The sequence below is a fragment of the Anthonomus grandis genome, chromosome 2, assembly GCF_022605725.1.
Source record: "Anthonomus grandis grandis chromosome 2, icAntGran1.3, whole genome shotgun sequence".
In the NCBI taxonomy this organism is placed as follows: domain Eukaryota; kingdom Metazoa; phylum Arthropoda; class Insecta; order Coleoptera; family Curculionidae; genus Anthonomus; species Anthonomus grandis.
Genome location: NC_065547.1, coordinates 48,894,539 through 48,913,798, shown reverse-complemented (window position 1 = coordinate 48,913,798; position 19,260 = coordinate 48,894,539). Strand labels below are relative to the sequence as shown.

At 32.8% G+C, this 19,260-nt stretch overlaps 2 protein-coding genes across 4 annotated transcripts in view; one reads left to right on the top strand and one right to left on the bottom strand.

Moving 5' to 3' along the window:
• The first annotated feature begins 3,647 nt into the window (after positions 1 to 3,647).
• Positions 3,648 to 5,433, top strand: LOC126748886 (RWD domain-containing protein 1). The gene is made up of 3 exons (XM_050458420.1): positions 3,648 to 4,061; positions 4,807 to 5,074; positions 5,159 to 5,433. Exons 1-3 carry the CDS (start codon positions 3,789 to 3,791, stop codon positions 5,338 to 5,340), a joined length of 723 nt encoding a protein of 240 aa, XP_050314377.1. The 5' UTR covers positions 3,648 to 3,788; the 3' UTR covers positions 5,341 to 5,433.
• Positions 5,434 to 5,997: 564 nt separating this feature from the next.
• LOC126748868 (uncharacterized) overlaps positions 5,998 to 19,260 on the bottom strand; it is a 28,786-nt gene continuing 15,523 nt past the window's right edge. For 2 of the 3 annotated variants that reach the window (XM_050458391.1, XM_050458405.1), the window contains 6 exons: positions 18,809 to 19,205; positions 16,463 to 17,401; positions 14,420 to 14,473; positions 12,314 to 12,496; positions 10,110 to 10,500; positions 5,998 to 9,332 (listed from right to left, as the gene is read on the bottom strand). In XM_050458391.1, the coding sequence (XP_050314348.1) occupies positions 8,878 to 9,332; positions 10,110 to 10,500; positions 12,314 to 12,496; positions 14,420 to 14,473; positions 16,463 to 17,401; positions 18,809 to 19,205 (2,419 nt within the window). In that variant the 3' untranslated portion in view covers positions 5,998 to 8,877. The remainder of the gene's footprint in view (positions 9,333 to 10,109; positions 10,501 to 12,313; positions 12,497 to 14,419; positions 14,474 to 16,462; positions 17,402 to 18,808; positions 19,206 to 19,260) is intronic. The other variant, XM_050458398.1, reaches the window with a different exon arrangement.

Genomic DNA, 19,260 nt, shown 5'->3' with positions numbered 1-19,260 from the left:
AATTGTATCCTTACAGTGACTATTCCCTTTCTAGTACCTTTCCCAGGACATCTAGGAGAGATATCGGTCTGTAGGTGGTCTTGTCGTCCCCAGTTTTTTTTGGTTTATCAATAAGTACAAGTTTTGAGTTTTTCCACCTACAAGGGAAATACCCGGTCTTTAAACAATTTGTGAAGATTCTTCGAAAATATATCGGGTTGCTGTTAAGTATATTTTTTGTGTCGCTGGGTGAGATGCCGTCAGGGCCAGGGGCTTTATTTGTTTTTATGCTCTTTATAGCTTGTTGCAGCTCGTCATCCGTGACATCCTGAATTTTCTGATTTCCTATATTTATTTTTGGCAGGATAGATTTTGGTGTTGTTTTAAATAGGCTTTTGAAAATGTTTAGTTTTTCGTCCTTGGTTAAATTAAGTTTTGGTCCGTTACATTTTAACTGCGCTTTTATGATTTGATATCCTTGCCCAAAGATGTCATTGTTCAAGGAATCACAAACCTGTCGCCATTTTTCTTTTTTTGCTTTTTTTATGTTTTTTGTCATCTTTTTCCTTGCTTCATTGTATTCGGATGCTAGTTCTTCTCTTTTTGTTTGATTTTGTTTTTGTCTTTGCATTATTCTTCTTTTCTTCTTAACCTCTATTATTTCTTTCTCTATGCTCTCGGTCCACCAGTACGGCAGTTTGTAGTTTTCGTCTACTCTAATTTTTCGACAGGATTTGTTATAAGCACTTAGAATTCCTTTTATAGCGTTATCCGTATCCTCTGGTGCTATGGTGTTTGCGATATAAGAAATCTCCTTTTTAATTTTGTCTAAATCAAGCGTGGTTATAAATTTTGGTTTATTTTTCTTTTTTGTATCTTTTAGGTTAAGTTCCATGGTGATAAATTGATGGTCACTAAGGCTTATCTCTTCCACCAATACCTCCCACTTATATCCATTTTTAATAATGTCTTCTGTAACAAAAGTGACATCAATATATGACGACCCATTGTGTCTGATCAGTGTAGGATTTTGCCCATCATTTATGCATGTCAAGTTCAGTGCTGTAGTAATGCCGTGAAGATGCTCCCCCCTACGATCTGTAACATCACCACCCCACACGGAACTTTTAGCATTAAAGTCACCGCAGACTGCCAGCGTTTTTTTCCCTGTCCTAAGATTGCTCTTGACATGCGTAAACAATTCCTCTAAAATGTCTTCGTATTCTTGATAGTGGCAGTTTGGTGAGATATATACGGAGTAAATGCCTATAAAATCTGATTCTACGTATACGAAATTTTTTGCCTTGTAATGTATGAATATGTTTGTTATTTTTTGTGTAAGGTTTGTTTTATATATCACTGTAGTTTTAGCTTCTTTGTCAGAGGGGTAAACTTTTGAGGTTCCACTCTCGAACATATTTTTGCTAGGTTCCTGAATACATATAAAGTTACTACCATATTTCATTGCAATAGCTTGAGCTAAATCTTCAGAAGTGTTTTTTCTTTGTGCGTTTATTTGTAAGATTTTTATGTTATTTGTGTGACTGCCCATGTAGATTTAAAGGGTGATTTCTGTACCTTCTACATGTAATCGTTCGAAGAAAATCTGGTGCTGCTCATTTTTTCTTTTTTGTCTTTCGAGAGCTAGTGCTTTCTTAAAACTTTTACACCTACTTGTGCCGGTCTGGTGCCCTTCCTCGTCGCAGGAGGGGCAGTACTCTTTTATCTCGGTGCATTCGGCTTTCCTATGACCGACACTCCCGCATCGAAAACACCTATTGTTCATGTTGGTTTCTTTCCCAGTGCAGGATTTTGCTTCGTGGCCATATTCCCAACATTTGAAACACCTGTCTATTTTGGAGCGCCTGATTGACCCGGAGGAGCGGCGAAAATCCATAGAACGAAACTATGTTTCCCCCTATGTACAGAGGAGGGGTTCAACCTCGTCCACAAATGCAAATGAAAAATCGGGTGGGAACTTAGGAAACTTTTTCACACAATTAATGGATAAAAGAAAACGAAAAGATGTATCCTTTGAAGAACTTTCTCCAGAACCAAAGCGCGAACGAAGCAAACAAAGGGAAGTAGAAAAAAAAATAGAACAGAACATCCTCGAGTTAACAGAAAAAATAGAGGAACTAATTATGTTTGGGCGCCAAAATCAAAACGTCCATAAAACTGTCAAGGCCCTGGCCGGAACACTAAAATTAGTAGCCAGCAAGGTTGAATGCGATTTCCGAAGAAACGCAGAAGAAGTTAAAACCCAAGAAACCACTCTAAACCAAGAAATATTAAATCTTCAATTGCATATGTACGAAACAGAAAAAGAAAAAAATAAACTGATCCACGAACTAAAAGCTATAAAAAACGAAAACCTAGAAATGCGGGAAAAACTTTCAAAAATGGAAACATTAACAAAAATAGAAGAAAAAATAACATCGCTGGAAAAAATAGAAACAAAAAACTACGAATCCATTCAGGAGATAATAAGAAAGAAATGGGCACCAGAGATTTTTAAAAAAACTATAGTGCAGGAGGCATCACAAATTGGTTGTAGACCAGATCATGTAATTTTCTTCTGCGAGGCAGGTTTTTAATGCCGAAAGGATAGAGACGGGCCTCGAGGGAGAAATCTTAAATAGACACCCGGAAATATATGAAGAAGAAATGATTCAGTGTGAAGAGGGAAGCTACCAGATGATCGAGGAGGAATACACACTAAGAAAAAATAGAGAAGAAAAAATACAAAAAAAGAAGAAATCCCAAAGGCCCAAAAGGCCCAAACACTCACTACCGACCTGGAGGCTAGGGAGATAACAATCATATCCCCAGGCAACACAAACCCCACGCTTCTAAGAAAGATGGTAGAATGCATATACAGGGATCACCCCGCAAACGTTAATATACTGTGTAGAAACGGGTCGTTACAAAGAATGATACCAAAAAAACCGATGCCCCAAGACAACGTTCTTATTGTCGACACTCAAGAAGGAAACACGTATGCAGAAATGTTAAAAAAATTGAGAGAAAACGGAACAAATAATTCAATTTCCCAAATAAAACAAGTCCGAAGAACGGCAAAAGGAAACCTTCTATTAAAAATTAAACCTACTGAGTCCATCATGGAAATACAAAAAGAGGTAAAAGAAATACTAGGCGGTACCAAAATAAGAAATGCTTCGAAAGGAGAAAATAAGGACACGTATTTCATACGAGATCTCGATATTGTCACCACTAGGGAAGAAGTGCAAGAAGCTCTCATGAATGCTAAAATCATAAATAAATGTGAAAACCTAAAAATAACCCAACCCAACCCAACCCAACCCAACCCAACCCAACCCAAAACTTTAAATTTTATTTAAAGAAAAACCCAATAAAAATTGGTGTTTTTCTTTTAAAAAAAAAAAAATTATTGGATCGGAGTACTGAACAACCAAATTTTTAATTCGAATATTGAAAAATCATTCATTACCCATAATCCCATTATCCAAATAATGCGATTTTTTCCATTTTAATGAAAATCAACATTACTAGTGAAAAGTAGTGAATCGTTGCCAGTGACATTTCGTCCGCGTGTCAGTATGACAGACATCAGCTGATAGCAGTGAAATCAAGCTGAATCCTATACGTAACGGAATAAATTCAGAATGCGTCCTGAATTGTCAAAATAAATCAATAACATAACCTCAAATACTCTTTACTTTTACTTTACGTCTTTATCTATGCTTGCGACTCTATTTTACAAAATAGACTGTGAATGTTAATTTTCTCCATAGAACCCCTTTTAAGCAATACATAGAAACACGAATATGGATTTCAAAGAAGAGCAGAAAAGTGAAATCGAGGCCCTGGAATCGATTTATTACGGTGATTTTGAAATTATTTCGGTGGAGCCCTATAAGTTTTCAATTCCAATTAAAACGGACGATTATGATCCCGGTAATAATGTGGGACTGTCCTGTAATTTAGTTGTCACGTATACTCCAAAATATCCAGAGGAGGCGCCTCTTATTGAGCTAGAAAATGCAGAAAATTTCCATGAGGGATTTGAGGACAAATTGGCTCAGCATCTCCATGAACAAGTATGTATATCGACTAAAGGGGCCAAGATTTTGGAAGGAATTTAATAAAAATATCTTTGAAATTGAAAGAAGTTGACCAAATTCTCAACTTAATACACCCATTTCTAATAAAAAAGAACAACACAATGTTTCAGTCTCAAAAGATTTTCTTAATTATACATAAATTGGTGACACACATGTCCCAAGAGCATCATCAGACCTAAAACGTAATGTTAACAAAACCAATTAATTACTATTAAGACCTTAAAGGAACAAGTATAGCTTTAAAAGGTTAAAACACAACCAACTGGGTCACCTCAAATTTAAAAAACCAAAACGTATGTTTTTGTATGTATATTTAGATTTTGATTTCTTTCATACATTTCTTTTTTAATGTTTATTCTGTTTTTTTTTAGTTTAAGTTGCTTTGTGAACACCACATATTTGTTCATAACAATAAAGCTTATTTTGATTTGATTTGGTTCACAACTTACCATTCACTATGTGTGACCCAGTTTCATTGTGTTTTAACCTTTTTAAGGTATACTTATTCATTTAACTTGAAGGTTTTTATTATAATTAATTGGTTTTGTTGGCATTACTTTTTAGGTGTGATGATGCTCTTAAGACTGAAACACAATGTCACCACTTTACATATAATTAATTATTAACATTTTTAGCTCTCTACATAAACTTAAGAACCTTAAATATCGGACCTCATTCTTTACAGATTAAGGTATATTGTTTAACATCATATGAATTTTAGGTAGCAGAAAATCTAGGTATGGTAATGGTATTCACCCTGGTATCATCAGCACAAGAATGGCTCCACGAAAAGTATGAAGAAGACAAAAAAGCCAAGGAGGAGCGTGCAGCCCTTTTACAAAAGCAGCAAGAGGAAGCTGAACAGAAAAAATTTGAAGGTACAAGGGTCACCATTGAGTCATTCTTAAAATGGAGACAGCAATTTGAAGAGGAATTCGGCATAGACAAAAAGAGGGAGTTGGCAGAGAAAGAGGGTAGAAAATTAACAGGTTAGATCTATAATTAAAATCCTTACACACTTGCTTAGAAAGTAAAAATTATTTACCACTCATGTAATATTTATTACTTTCTAGGGCGAGAACTATTTATGACAGATAACACACTGAATGAATCTGATCTGAAATTTCTTGATGAAGGTGATAGAGTCAAAGTGGATGAATCCCTCTTCCAAGATTTGGATGATCTGGACTTGGATGATGATGATGAAGATGATGAGGACTTTGATCCAGACAACTATAACAGCGATTCTTCATGATATAAACGTTAAAATGTTGATGAAAACTTAGCCTTAATGCAGCGACTGTATATTTTTTATGGTTTATTTACATTAAATACTATAGGAAAAGGATGGGTTTGCTTTGAAATGATTTTCACACGATTTTTTCCTAAAATGTTTATTATTAAGTACCTACCCCTAAAAGGTAGTTATAATACAAATACTGCAATACTCTACCACTACAAGAATCAATAATAACCGATCACATTACTTATATTCGATACATTTTATGATCTATGTATCTCTGCTCCTCAAAAGTAACAGAAATAATATAGATTCTCCATTGGTCACTTACAAACATCAAAATACAACTATTACCGTATTAAAATACAACTAACTACAACAATGAACGGTATCTACAAAAATTAATACATTTTTAGAAATTAACAACATCTAACTACCTTATTACTGTAATAATAATCGAGAAAAAGTTAAGTTTTTGATATTATCAAAACCATCGGAACAAAATCCATTATAAGTATCACATAATTTGCTTAAACATAAACCTAAACAAAATCTGATTTTTTTTGTACTAAAATGTATTTGTTTAGCTACAATGTTTTTTTTCTAAAATAAATTCGTTAGAAGGGAGTAAATTAAATTGCTGAATAAGTAAACGTAAATAGAAAGTAAGCATTTTCCAGACTGCCAGTGTACAGGGACGTTGGTGATGTATACGTTTTAATTATTAATAAACTTAAGATAAATTATTGGATGATCCTGTAAAAAAAACAGAAGTGAACTGTATATAGGGTGTTTCATTAAGCGTGGATTGCGGCTATATTTCCGAAACTGTTAATCTAACCCTATTGGATTTTTTTTAAACAATATAAAAGTGAATAAGAAAAAATGTTGATTTTTTTAAGTCGTCACTAGGAGGCAGAAAAAAATCACCTTAAAGTACCCTTTTTTAACATAATTAGAAACCTTGGATATTTTCCATCATTTTTGTCAAAACCCAAACAATACATCATATATTATTATCGTTAAATATATATTTTTATTCAGCGATTTTTTCGTAAATTTTTGTTTTTAGTATATTTATCAGACATATATTTTCAAGGAATATTAATTAAACTGTAGAATATACGTATATCATATACGATTCTGTTTACACAAGGGAGAAAATGTCGGCATTTAAAAAAATGACATGGAATTTAGATATCTAGTTTTTAAGTTCAATTACTATAGCTCAAATATTTGATGAAATTCGATTGAAAAATCACTGTTTTTCGTCCATAATATCCAATCTAATAGCATTGTTTTCGTATTAAATATTTATTAATAAATATAATTATATAAAATTTAAATAAACAAACTGTTATAAGATTAGATATTAACGCCGAAAGCAGCTATTATTCATGCATATAATTTGGAAAAAAATATCTTACTGGTAAGTTGTGTGGGGGAAGGGGGTAAGGGTAGGGTTAATGAAAAACGTTTTTTTGCAGAAAATAATTGTCTGAGAAAAAAATGCTTTTTAAGAAAATTATAAGTGATAAAAAAGATCTATAGTTTTTGAATCTATACTTTTTTCACATAACCTTAATCCTAACCATTTCTCACATAAGGTTTTCGAGTAAAACGTGAAATAAATCTATTTTATTTCTCGAAAGCAAGGCGTATCGTTATGAAAATTGCAGCAGTCTGCCATTTTTTATCGCAAATAAGTGGAGATTCAGTTTTTTTAAGATGTCATTAAATTTTGAAAAAATTTCAGTTATTTTTAATTCTAGACAACTTTTCATTATCTAGGTTCAAATATGTAATAAAATGACCCCGATAGCACATATATGCCACGGTGTCGCATTCAATATGCTTTTCATACACGTATATATCTTATAAAAAAGAATGGAAGACCAAACACAAATAAATTTAGAAAAAAATAGGAAATGCAGTAACATCATAGGTATATGAAACAATAATTAAACCAAATAAAATATACAAATAAAAAAAAAATTCCCCTACTTTGTGAAGGTCCGTACGCTAATAAGTCTTTAACCAAAATGACAGAAAATATTCCCAAATTTCTAATTATTTAAAAAAAAAGGTACATTCAGATAACATTTTCTGGAAAAGTATAATTAAATTATTGGCTGTTTAATTACAACAATGATATCAGATTGACAGTTCCCGAGATATAACCGCAATTTGTTTTATATACTTATTAGGTACCCTGTGTAGAAAAATCATAAAACTATACAGCGTGTCCATTTAGTACTCTCTGCCTCCATTCTGGTTGTATTTTTAAAGCAAAAAAATAGAATTTTTGTATACAGGTTGAAAAGGTTAGAAAAAATGACAAGTGACAGTAGCATTTTTTTCTCTTATTAAACATATCTGAAGAAGTTCAGATACGAATGTAAAATTTTTCTAACCTATGAGAAGTAGTTATGGTTCTGTAGCCACTTAAAGTTGAAAAAACCAAATTTCAACTGTCTCTAATTCTCAAAAGATACTTGATTAAACTATGACATGCATGACCTAAAAATTAAATAATATATAAAATTGTAAATTAAATTTTAAAATGCAGCTTTTTTATTCCCTGTACACAAAAAATATTTTTTTGGTTTAAAAATACAGCCACAATGGAGGAAGGGAGTACTAAACGGACACTATATATTTTGATTTCAAAAATTGTAAATATTTGATTAAGCAGCACATGCTTGGCCATTGTTGCAACATCATTCACCCTTTTATACAGCGTTATTCTTTTAATAGGTCGTTAGAAAATGTTCAGCATATAATGAATTCATAACTACATGGAACATTTTCTAATAACCGCCCACTTATTATTCCAAAGATCCTATTACAACGTAAAAAATAAATAAAACAAACACTTTTTACAAAAAAAAAAACACCAAAAATGTACAAAAAATATACAACTGAACAAGAGTGTACATGTGTGGAAATTACAAAATTCTAGACACAAATAGTCGGGTACTATATCTAAAGTTAGCGAATGGCTGGAATATTGTGTTTTTTGTTCTACTAGTATTTTGTAACTTTATTTAGGCTCGCCTTAAATAGGGTTTGTATGTACGTGCGAAAAATAATCGTTGGCACAATATTTATAGTGAGTTGGGGATTAAAAACTAGAATCTTTTTATATTTAAATGAGTATTTGTTTTTTAAAGGTCTAACTTTCTTCGTATTTGATATATTGAACATTTTTTCTCCTTTTCTTGTACGAATTAATGGATTTTAATTAAAGAATTTTTTTGCAATCCGTGGGTTGCCGGTAAAAATTAATGCTTAAGATTGTGACAAATTCTAACTAGTTATCCAACTACCCAACCACATAATTTCGCAAAACGTTGGCACCGTTTTAATACTACAATAGAAGCGCATCGTGAGTAAAAATTCAATTTCTTGCGAGCCCAAAAACCGCCGTATCACTTAAAATAATATAATAACTAAAAAATGTATACATGAGTACACCCCTCACCTTCCCGAGCATATACTCTAATCTCAATCGAAATATGCGCGGTCCTGATAGACCCACATCCTCCTATATCAGTCGCTCTCCTTATTCGCCAATTTCCTGTCCAAACTGCTCGACTCAATCCCGCTGTCCTCGTCCGCGCTATCCAACAAACTCGCCTCCCCTTTGGTGAACAATTCCTTTTTGTTACTAAAAGCAGGTACTACTTCGCCGAAATCCTTTTTTAATGGTTCGTATTGAACGTTCGGCTCCATAGGTACAATATTGATGGGTTTATAAGGTATTACGTCGAAGCAAACGTTTTTGTTTTCTCTGCTACTGTTGTCTGTACTCGTGTCGACTTGTTGGACTAGAAATCGACTTTTTCCAAAAGTGGAAAAAGTCGGTTTTTCCCGTAGGATAACTGGTTCGCAGAACGGTTCGACGGTGAAGGTTTTGTTGGAGGTAAAGGCGCTCGGGCTGGGAGGCAGATCGAGTTTTAACCGGTTTCTGGTGTGACGAAGACCGCCTAACGATTCTTTGGAACCTGATGGAATACATTTTAATATAAGAAGATGGTAGTTGTTAACCGACGTATGAAACTTGATTCGTCAAGGCGGAATTTCGGCCATCTTAGGATGACTTCACATGATATTAGGAAAATTTGAGAGTAGTGTGATGTTAGCGACATATTTTTGACAATTTTGACGTTGACTTTTTTTATTTTTAGTTTTGGGAAGGCGACGCTGAAGAAAAATTGACTGATATTAATGGCCTTCTATTTACCGTAATTTCTAGTTTTTGTGGATTTAGGGCATAAAATTCGGAATGAGGTACATTTTCTAGACATAGGGTTTCTTGGTGGAGACAAAATGAGATTAAATGAATGAAAAAAAAAAAGAAAGTTAACCGGTCTTTGTTTTCAAAATTGTATATTATTAACATATATTAAACCTTCTTGTTAAACGTGACTAAAACATAAACATGATATTAAATTTCCCAACGTATATCACGCGGATTTTTATCAGATATTTATAGTTAAAGTTCAACCAAAAATGTACATTATTTTCTACCACATTTTCCGGGATACTCGTTATAACATACTGTAATATCAGATGCAGGCGTTATTTGTATGGATTTGATACATTGAGGGCTTAATTTGATATTGGTATGTAGACTTTAAATATAATATGCCAATAAATTCTTGTTTTTAGAGTTAGTTGGTCGTGGTCTTCTGGTTTGACAGGAGTAATATTTTATGGTTTAGGAGGCGTTGGGCCCATGAAGACTTTTAATCAATGCGATCTTTTCTCAAAAAACTTACTTTTTTTAACTTCCTTGCTCTTACTAACGACCACGGCAGCGAGTTTCTTTAAAGGAAGCACTTCTTTGGCTGTCACACGTGGCAAATCAGTCGATTCGCTTAAAGGAGTCGAATCCTCCAGACCGCTATCGGGTGTCACGTTTTCGATCCAGGCAGACGCGCCGGGAAAAAACTGCGAGCAAATCAAATTATTCGGATCGATTAATTTACTTGAGGGCGGCACAATGAATTCTTCTTCCGAATGATTCGAGGCACCCGTAAACGTTGCCAAGTCCACGGGTGGTTTCCAGAGGTCCTGGCTTTGAAGTATCGGACTTTCTGGTTCTCTTGGGTACTCGTAGACGCAGTGGTACTTTTGTTTTTTGAACCATACGCCTTTCGGTTTCTTTTTCTATAAGATGGATTTATTGTACAAGATATTATTCACATTGTGACAAAATTCAGTGTTCCTTGGGCGAAATGTAGCAAAAAAGTTTCTAGGAACATATCGACGATACACAAGAAAAGTAGTATAACTCAAAATTTCTCTTTTTTTCGGTATTATGCAGATCTAACAACAAAAAAATGTATACTTTTATCAGTAAAAGCGGCATTTATAAAACTTTAAAAATAACCGCCGGAGTTCGCTTATGGTTGTGTCTTGTCTCTCCTGAAAAGCAACGCAACTCGGGTGTTTCTCGACAGTTTCCCAAGAACGTGTTTGTTTTATGTAGAGCAATGACATATTTTTAAATAATCTATTGCACTTGGATTTCTATTAACAGGAAAAACGACACTTTATGATTCAAATATACCAGAATGTACACTGTGTCCCATAAGAACTGTAATTGACAAGAAAACTTTATATTCTGGGGGGATGATAACATAAGAAATGAGAGGAAAACATTTAAGTGTTGATGACCAGTTAAAAAATGGAGTCCGCGAACACGTAAATTTAACCCCAAGAGTTGAAGAGCAGTGCACATGGCAAGACTCTCGCGAGGAATATAATATAAGGTAACAAAACATTTGTAGATATCCATCGAGATTACATAGATTTTTGTAAAGCTAAAAATCGAAGTATAAAAAAAAATTGAATTTTTAAGAATGAGTATAATATTTCCTTCTTTGTACCAAATAAATATCAACGCGAAGATTGTATCCGTTATCAAAATTCTTGAGAACAAGATAAAATTGCTTTGAAGCAAAAATACGATCAACATCTTAAAGGAAAGGAACTCTCTCGATAAAGAAAAAGATAAAAACAAACCTGATAAACAAAATCATCGTTGGTGTTTATGACTTACAGGCATGGTTGCAGTGTCCAATGAGAGAATGTTTCTTCTTTTTACTAGGTATACCTCAAAACTTAATGTTATTAAGTTATAATATATGAAATTAAGTCGAAAACTGAAAGGTGCTATACCTGGGATAAATTGGAAGCAAACTGGGGTGTTTGTGAAATAGCTACTTGTGTTCTAAGGTTTATTCAGTCCTTGGATTAGATATAATATTCTATTCCGATAATTGTTAAGGTTAACAAAAAAATAGTTTCAATAACCATAAAAATTAAAAAACCTTAAATTCAATAACCCATAAATTTCACATTAAGGGACGTATTCAAAATGAAGGAGACAACATCCATTCCGTTATTGAAAAACAAATAAAAAAATCTCTCGAATCGGGACCAATTCATATACTCCGACAATACATTTTCCTGATGCGCTTTGCATTATTATTTATTTTTTTATGCGAAAATCATACATTGAGTGAAGAACGATGAGGAGTCCAGATATGCTTGAAAACAAATGAAATATTTTTATTACAATAAAACCAATATGGTATCTTTTTCTTAAAAAAAAAAAATCAGTTAAAAGCCCGTATGAACGCCAACGGCAAATATAAAAATTTAAATTTCTTTTAGGAAAAACACTGTAGATGCTTAAACACCGTGTACCAATTTTCAAAATCTACAGGCGTATCAAATTTAACGAAAAAAGTAAGTTTTTGTCTTTAAACTTTAACAGCCTGTAGTGTAAAATCCAAGTCGTTTGGGACATTTATGTTCATAAGAACTTTGTTGCTTGATTTGGTCCAAAGAACACACCTGAATTTCGTCGCAATATTAAAAAACACTCTGTATATTTGAAATATAATTTATTCGCCAATATGTTCAGAATTACGAACACTTAAGGTTGATACTGCTTTAATTTTAAGTAGCTTACCATTTCGGGTCTCTCAAGGGTTTTTTCTGGGGATCTCAGTGCGGATTTAGTCGGGGTAGCGAATTTATCCCAAGCGGACGGTACGAATTCTAAATTATCTTTTTCTTCGTCGCTACTGTTTGAACTGACGTCGCTCTCTGTTGTTTCTTCGATTATTTCTTCCATTGGTTTTACGTCTTCTAGCTAAATAATAACGTTTAAATTAGCTGAGAGTATATACAGTGCATTCACGATGAACGAAATAAATTCATTTAAGATTCCGGTGTTTTTTTCTTCGTTTATTTTTCGAACAAGTCGATTAATATTGTTGCTTGAGCGTTTTTTGCAATAAATATTTTCTATACAGGGTAGCTCAACTAAAAACTATAACCTCAGCACCCTGACATTTTACAATTTTATTATATATTCTAAATACTTTTTGTATAGCATACCACCATATGCCTAAAGTCAAAGGTTTATCAAATTTGACGTAGTGGCGTATGGAACATACGATCAGAGTCTATTCAGAGTGTCCATTTAATTCGCGGTGCTACACTTTTAATAGGGTAAATATTAATTGAGTCAGAAGGGCTATTTTTTAAATTAATTTGGTTGATACAGGGTGTCCCAAAAAGGCGTGGTAAATATAATGAATTTCATTTGACCCCTTCTTTAACCCTGAAACTGTTTTGCCCTAAAATTCGACGTGGCCTAGTTATTAACAATTTAAAGAAATTTTCATGAAAATCAATGTACCGCTTAAATTTGAAAAATCTATGTAGAGTCCTTGGCTAAGTTCATTTTATCTTTTGAAATGCCAAAATTTATTTTTTTTATACGGGGTAATCAAAATCGTTACTCAAATAATGATATTTTCAATTCAAGTTTGCGTTATTAAATTGACTCTGTATATTTCAACAAGTCAACAATGCTTTGTCTCGCCTATCGGACTAGACGACATTCAGACTAACTAAGTAAGTAACTACTCCAAAGTCTAATACGATACAATGCCGCCACAATATTAAATAGGATTAAACAAAATTTTACCATAGACTCCTAAATATATTTGAGTACAGAGCAAAGCCGCTAAGTCTAATAGGTTGCAAGGCCAAAGCTATTTATTTACATTTATACACTTGTAGGTGTCTTAGTTTTTACAATCATGTGTGTTTCTATTGGTTTTTGTGAATACAAATTTGTTAAAACATGGAAGAACTTAACAATTTGTTGAAACAAGCAGTATTTAATGTTGGGCTAGTGGATCTAGTAGAATATAGTAGTAAAAAAATCTGGCATGTCGAGGAGATCGAAAGAGTTATTCGACTTGTTGAAATATATAGACTTTGATATGATATTAAAAAATAAGAATTTATGGAATGATTATTTCGACTAATGTTCAATTCATTGTTTTTATTCAAATCGACAATTTTACAGAATTTTTTTGAAGTCGGTTAATAATTTCCAATTACACATTTTCAATCACTTACGGATCGATTAGTATAATTTCGTATCGAATTCTTTGCTTTAAATAATTAACATTTACAATATTCACATAAACTTTGGACTGCAAATAACCCCATAAGAAAAAATCTCATGAGGTTATATCCGGTGACCTTGGTGGCCACTCAATCGGTCCTCTTCATCCAATCCATTTGTTTTTTATTTCAAAAAATGCGCAAGTGACTAATCGATGTATTAAAAAAAGAAAAAACAACTGAATTTTAAATAAATTTGTTCACTTTATCGTGAATACACTTATTGGAAAAGTGTCATTTATTTTGCTTCATGACTTGAAATAACGCCAGAATAAAACAGAAATTAATTTGTGAAACTTTTAAAGGTATTACACTTTTGAGACACCCAGTGCAACAACATTTGTCTTAAAGTTATTAACTGATTTATTACTGGTGAGTAATATTTTATCCCACGCCTGAGTTTTTACAACTGACGGTGTCAAACCAAATCTCGGTAATTATCTGTATGATGGTTATTATCGGTTTTTGGACTAAAAGAATTTGGTCGAATCGTCAAATTTTTGCTGTTGCTCTGTGTCGACTAAGTTATGAGACACTCTGTATATCAATCCCAGTAAACAGAGTATTAGACTACACACTAACATCTACTTACCATATCATGCGGGGCAGCCTTCAAGGCCTTGAGAGACTCTTCATGCTCTCCTTCCTATACAAAGGAACCACACAAAAAATTACGTTACAACAGGGTACAATATACAAGGTATTGTTAAAAAAAACAAACAAACAAAAGCAAGCAACAAATTAAACAAATAATGCAACACAGATAATTCTTAACATGGATTACCGCAAATGAATATCATAGATAAGGGAAAATCGGTTTCGTGAATCAGGTTTGCTACTAATAATAAGTTGGGACCTACTTTATTAATGAAAAACGTGTCTTATGTATATTTTGTGATTCACAACTGAATTTAAAGCGAGTTTAAATGAGTTTTTGATAAGATAATCATGATTTGGTGATTTGAATTGAACGATGAAATTGACCTAATTTACGGATTTCTGAATGGATTTCAGTCTGGCTTAGTGACAAGGAGTTTAATAATATTTAACAGACACGATGTACCAAAGAAAATAATTCATTATTTAGATATTATACAGGTACTAAAACTCAGTATACTATCATCCCTAAAATTTTATATAAAAAAAAGGAGGTCTAACAATATTTTGCGGTTAAAATTGAAAAAAGACCACCCAGGCAACACATCGGTATCATTATCGTTGTAGTTATTATCGATAAATAAATATTTATTAAAGGATTTTTTAGTAAATTTTTGGTTTTGGTATATTTATCAACCGTATATGGTCAAGGTATATTTATTAAACTGTAGAATGTACGTATATCATATACGATTTTATTTATAAAAGGAAGAAAAATTCGTCGTTAAAAAAAATTACACTGGAGTTACATATTTCGTTTTTGAACTCAATCACTACACCTCAAATATTTGATGAAAAGTCTTCTGAAAAATCACTGTTTTTCATCCATATTATTCAATCTAATAACGTTCTTTTTATACCAAATATTTATATATAAAATTATATGAAATTTAAATGAACAGAGTTACTGAATTAAGTATTGCATATATATTTTCTGCAAAAACATTGTTTTTCATCAACACAACCCTTACCAAGCATTTGCGCGGGAAGAAATTCTTTTGAAAAATCACCGTTTTTTGTCCATAATATGCAGTCTAATAGCACTGTTTTTGTATTAAATATTTATTAATATACAAATATATAAATATATCAAATTTAAATAAAAAAACTGTGTTATTAGATAGGATATTAACGACGAAACCAGCTGTTAGTCAAGCATTATTTTAAAAAACAATGATTTTTGAAAACAATTTCTTACTGGTTAGTTGTGTGGGCGGGTGGGGGGTAACAATAGGATTAATGAAAAACGTTTTTTTTTTCAGAAGTCATCAAGTATTGAAAACATTTCAATTTTTTTGTTACAATTTTTAAATTAAAAGTATTGGTATTAATATCAACCATAATATATGGCCAAGGAATATTTATTAAACTGTAAAATATACGTACATTATATATAATTCTGTTTACATAAGGGAGAAAATTTCGGCATCTAAAAAAATTGACAAAGGATTTACATAGCTAGCCTTTACATTTGATCACATCTCAAATATGTTTATCACATATGACCCCGTTAATGTAACATTAAGAAATGTTATTGTTATACCATTTGGGTATTTTATTGCTTTGTTATCGCTACCAATTTGTAAAATGTTTTTTATTGTACCTATTGATGATATACTTTGTAAAAATGGGGTTACCCGTAAACTTTATAAATAAATAAGCAAATATGTACCGTTTTATGTTATCTGTCTATTATACGTCACCTTTCATGTCTCTTCTTCCCAGAAACTTCCCAGACTTGCATTTTATTTCAATCATAGATGTATTTTTTTAAATTTTACCTAGGGATGGTAAATATTTCTTTATGGCTATCTGGTATTTGCAATATTTTTTAATATTTTTCCAAGCATTTGTTGCCTTGGTTGAAATTTTAAATTATAGAACAACTGTATAAAACACCAAAATTCCCACACCTCACAAAAAATAATTTACACACAAAAAAAGAAGCAAAACAAATCATTCCAAAACCAGCGCTTACCTTCCATATAAACTCCCCGCTAGAACTCGATCTCGTATCGCTCCCGCTATCCCAATCCTGTTCGTCTATATCGTTACTTTCACTGAATGACGTTGACATTAATTGATTGTCAATTGGCCCGCTAAACCTTATATCAGTCAATACTCCAAACATGTCCTTGTCATGTTCGTCATGATCGATGCTCGTGATATATTCGTTAGTCTCCTTGTCATCGATAGAGATATGCCTGGGACCTTTAAAATCTTCGATGTTCGTGTAGTCGTAAGTGTTTTCGATATCGACCTCGTCATACAGGTTTAAAGGTGATTTCTGTTCAGGTTCTGCCACGTCATCATAAAGATTGGACACTGGCAAGGGTTTATCCGGGTTTTCGTATCGATTCGGCTCGTCTAAGATGTTTCCGTATGGTTCAAAAGTTTTCAAAAGTGGCTTTTCAACAGCCAAGACGTTTTCGTATGGATGAGTAATCGATCCAACGTTTTCATATTTGTCTGGTATTAAAATGTTCTCATAGGGTTGAGAAGCGGTTTTGTCAACAGCTGAAATATTTTCATATGAATGTGTAGTTGATTTAAGATTTTCATATGTTTCCGGTACTACAATGTTTTCATAGGGATGATGAGTCATTTTTTCTGGTTGTGAGACGTTTTCATATGTAGCTAATCCAAGATTTTCGTACGTTATGAGCTCACTTGAAGCTGCATCAATGTTTTCATAAGCGGGAACTTTGATTTTATTTTCATCGTTGTTTATGAGATCAATATTTTGATTATCTGTGCCATTAAGTGATTCCGATTGAGAATCTTCTAACTTGGTCAAATCGGAACTAGTTTCTTCTAAGTTGTCTAGAGGTAACGGTTTTTTGATTTTGTCATAAGTTAGTAGGCAATTTTGTAGAGTTTTCCAAGGTTTGTCGTCTGGTGAAGGCAAAGGGGCAACCTGAAATAAGAATTTTGATAAAATCGTTAAAATTTGCTGTTTTTGTTTTGCTGTTATGTATGTGCGCGACCTAGAGCTGAAAATATCGTGTTTTTAGGTGAATTAAACATCGTATCTTTGGCTCTATGGATAGCGAAGTAATGATGAAATCTAGCATGTGGGCTCTCAAAACATTGAGCATGATGGATCCGTGAACAATTTATTTTTATACCAGCGTTAAAGTAAAAAATTCGCAAAAAAATGGGTAACTTCGGTTTCGGCGAAAAGGACTTCATTTTATAAGAGATTAGACATATTTGGAGCTTTTTTTTTTAAATTATTTTACGAGTTCCGCATTTTCAGTTATTTGGACTTTTCCGCTAAACGGTATTTTTTTCGGAAAAAAGTTTTTATGAATAAATTGCTTCATTTTTTGTCTTTCGAAATTTTTGTGAACCATACAGAAAGGTTCGAAAAATATAAAATAAAAAAATTACATTTTATTTAATAACTTTTTAGAGGGACTTGGAGATTTCCTACTTTCAACATTCTTGTAACTCCTTTAAACCTATTTTTTGATACATTCTACAATCATCTACGTAGAGCAGTTTTTGCTCTACACCTTTTTTTGACTTTGACGCTTAATACTGGCATACCGTGCCACATACAATAACCAATTTTTTTCTCAAACATTCGGAATTCATGTGGCTATAATCCACTAAAGATCGTTTTTTTTTTTAATATTAGCGTTTTCCAACAAAATGCCATTTTCTATGAAAAACCCACAAAAATCTCTCAGTTGAACATTGTTACCCCCCTACAGTACAATAAGTAAATGGTCCAGCACACAATATAAAGAAGTATAGGAAGTATATCTGTGTCAACAAGCCTATGGCTCGAGGACGTTTATATTTACACACTTCAAGTTATTCGCCTATAAATTCTAAGTTAGATATTTTGGAATCTCATTTTTTACATTCGATGGTTCCACAAATGTTTTTTTTTTCAAATGTAGATCCTAGTACGAATTCTACGTAATCTATGAAATACACATTAATTCAGGTTAATTAGATAAAATAATTAACAAAAGTTTTATTATAACTTTTATGGATCCATCACGATATACGTATACATGGATGGATGTATGGATACATCACGATCCATAACTCGAAAACTGTACTGTTCAAATTTCTTATATACATATTGGTGAACCAAATACGCTGTATATCCCATATACATATATCGATATTTATACATATAAATATCATGATATTTTCGAACCCTACTATCTGGTATTTCTAACGTTTTAGTAATAATTTCGATGAAATTGAGTATTGTTCAAATTAACATCTATTTTGCCAATAAATTAACAAATATCACCAAAAAACTCTTTTCGTTCTATAATCCGCAAAGAAAAAATACACTTACCACTTTAACACCAAACGACAACGAATTACAAGCGGACGACGTATGGTTTCTTTCACTAGTCAAAAATTCCTCCAAAGACACAGGATCCAGTGACGTCCCAACCAGGTTGGACTCTTGCAACGTGTCATTACTGCTACCTTCAGAATTCTCGGCATTTCTGACGGTGACATCCGAACTCTTTTGGGTACCAACATTCGTAAACGTTTGATTTTCGTCTTTCTGGTCATTATTGGCGATATCGTCGAAGTTGAAAAGGGTGTCGTTGGAACAACAAGAACTTTGGCTGGGAGTCGTGATGTCTTGCTCTAGGATTTTCTCGTTTGTGTGGGAGGAAGGCATCGGGATATCGTCGGGGTCTTGGTCCGACCAATCGCTGTCCTCGCTCTCTGATACTAATCTAAAGGAATTGTTTTTTATAGTCATTGGAGTTGTCTGTTTAAGCGTTTTTAGAT

Excerpts from the sequence above, each read along its gene's own strand:
- LOC126748886 (XM_050458420.1), top strand. The coding sequence starts at position 3,789 with ATGGATTTCAAAGAAGAGCAGAAAAGTGAAATCGAGGCCCTGGAATCG. Across the intron at positions 4,062-4,806 it reads CTCAGCATCTCCATGAACAA|GTAGCAGAAAATCTAGGTAT; the intron begins GTATGTATATCG and ends TATGAATTTTAG. Across the intron at positions 5,075-5,158 it reads AGAGGGTAGAAAATTAACAG|GGCGAGAACTATTTATGACA; the intron begins GTTAGATCTATA and ends ATTACTTTCTAG.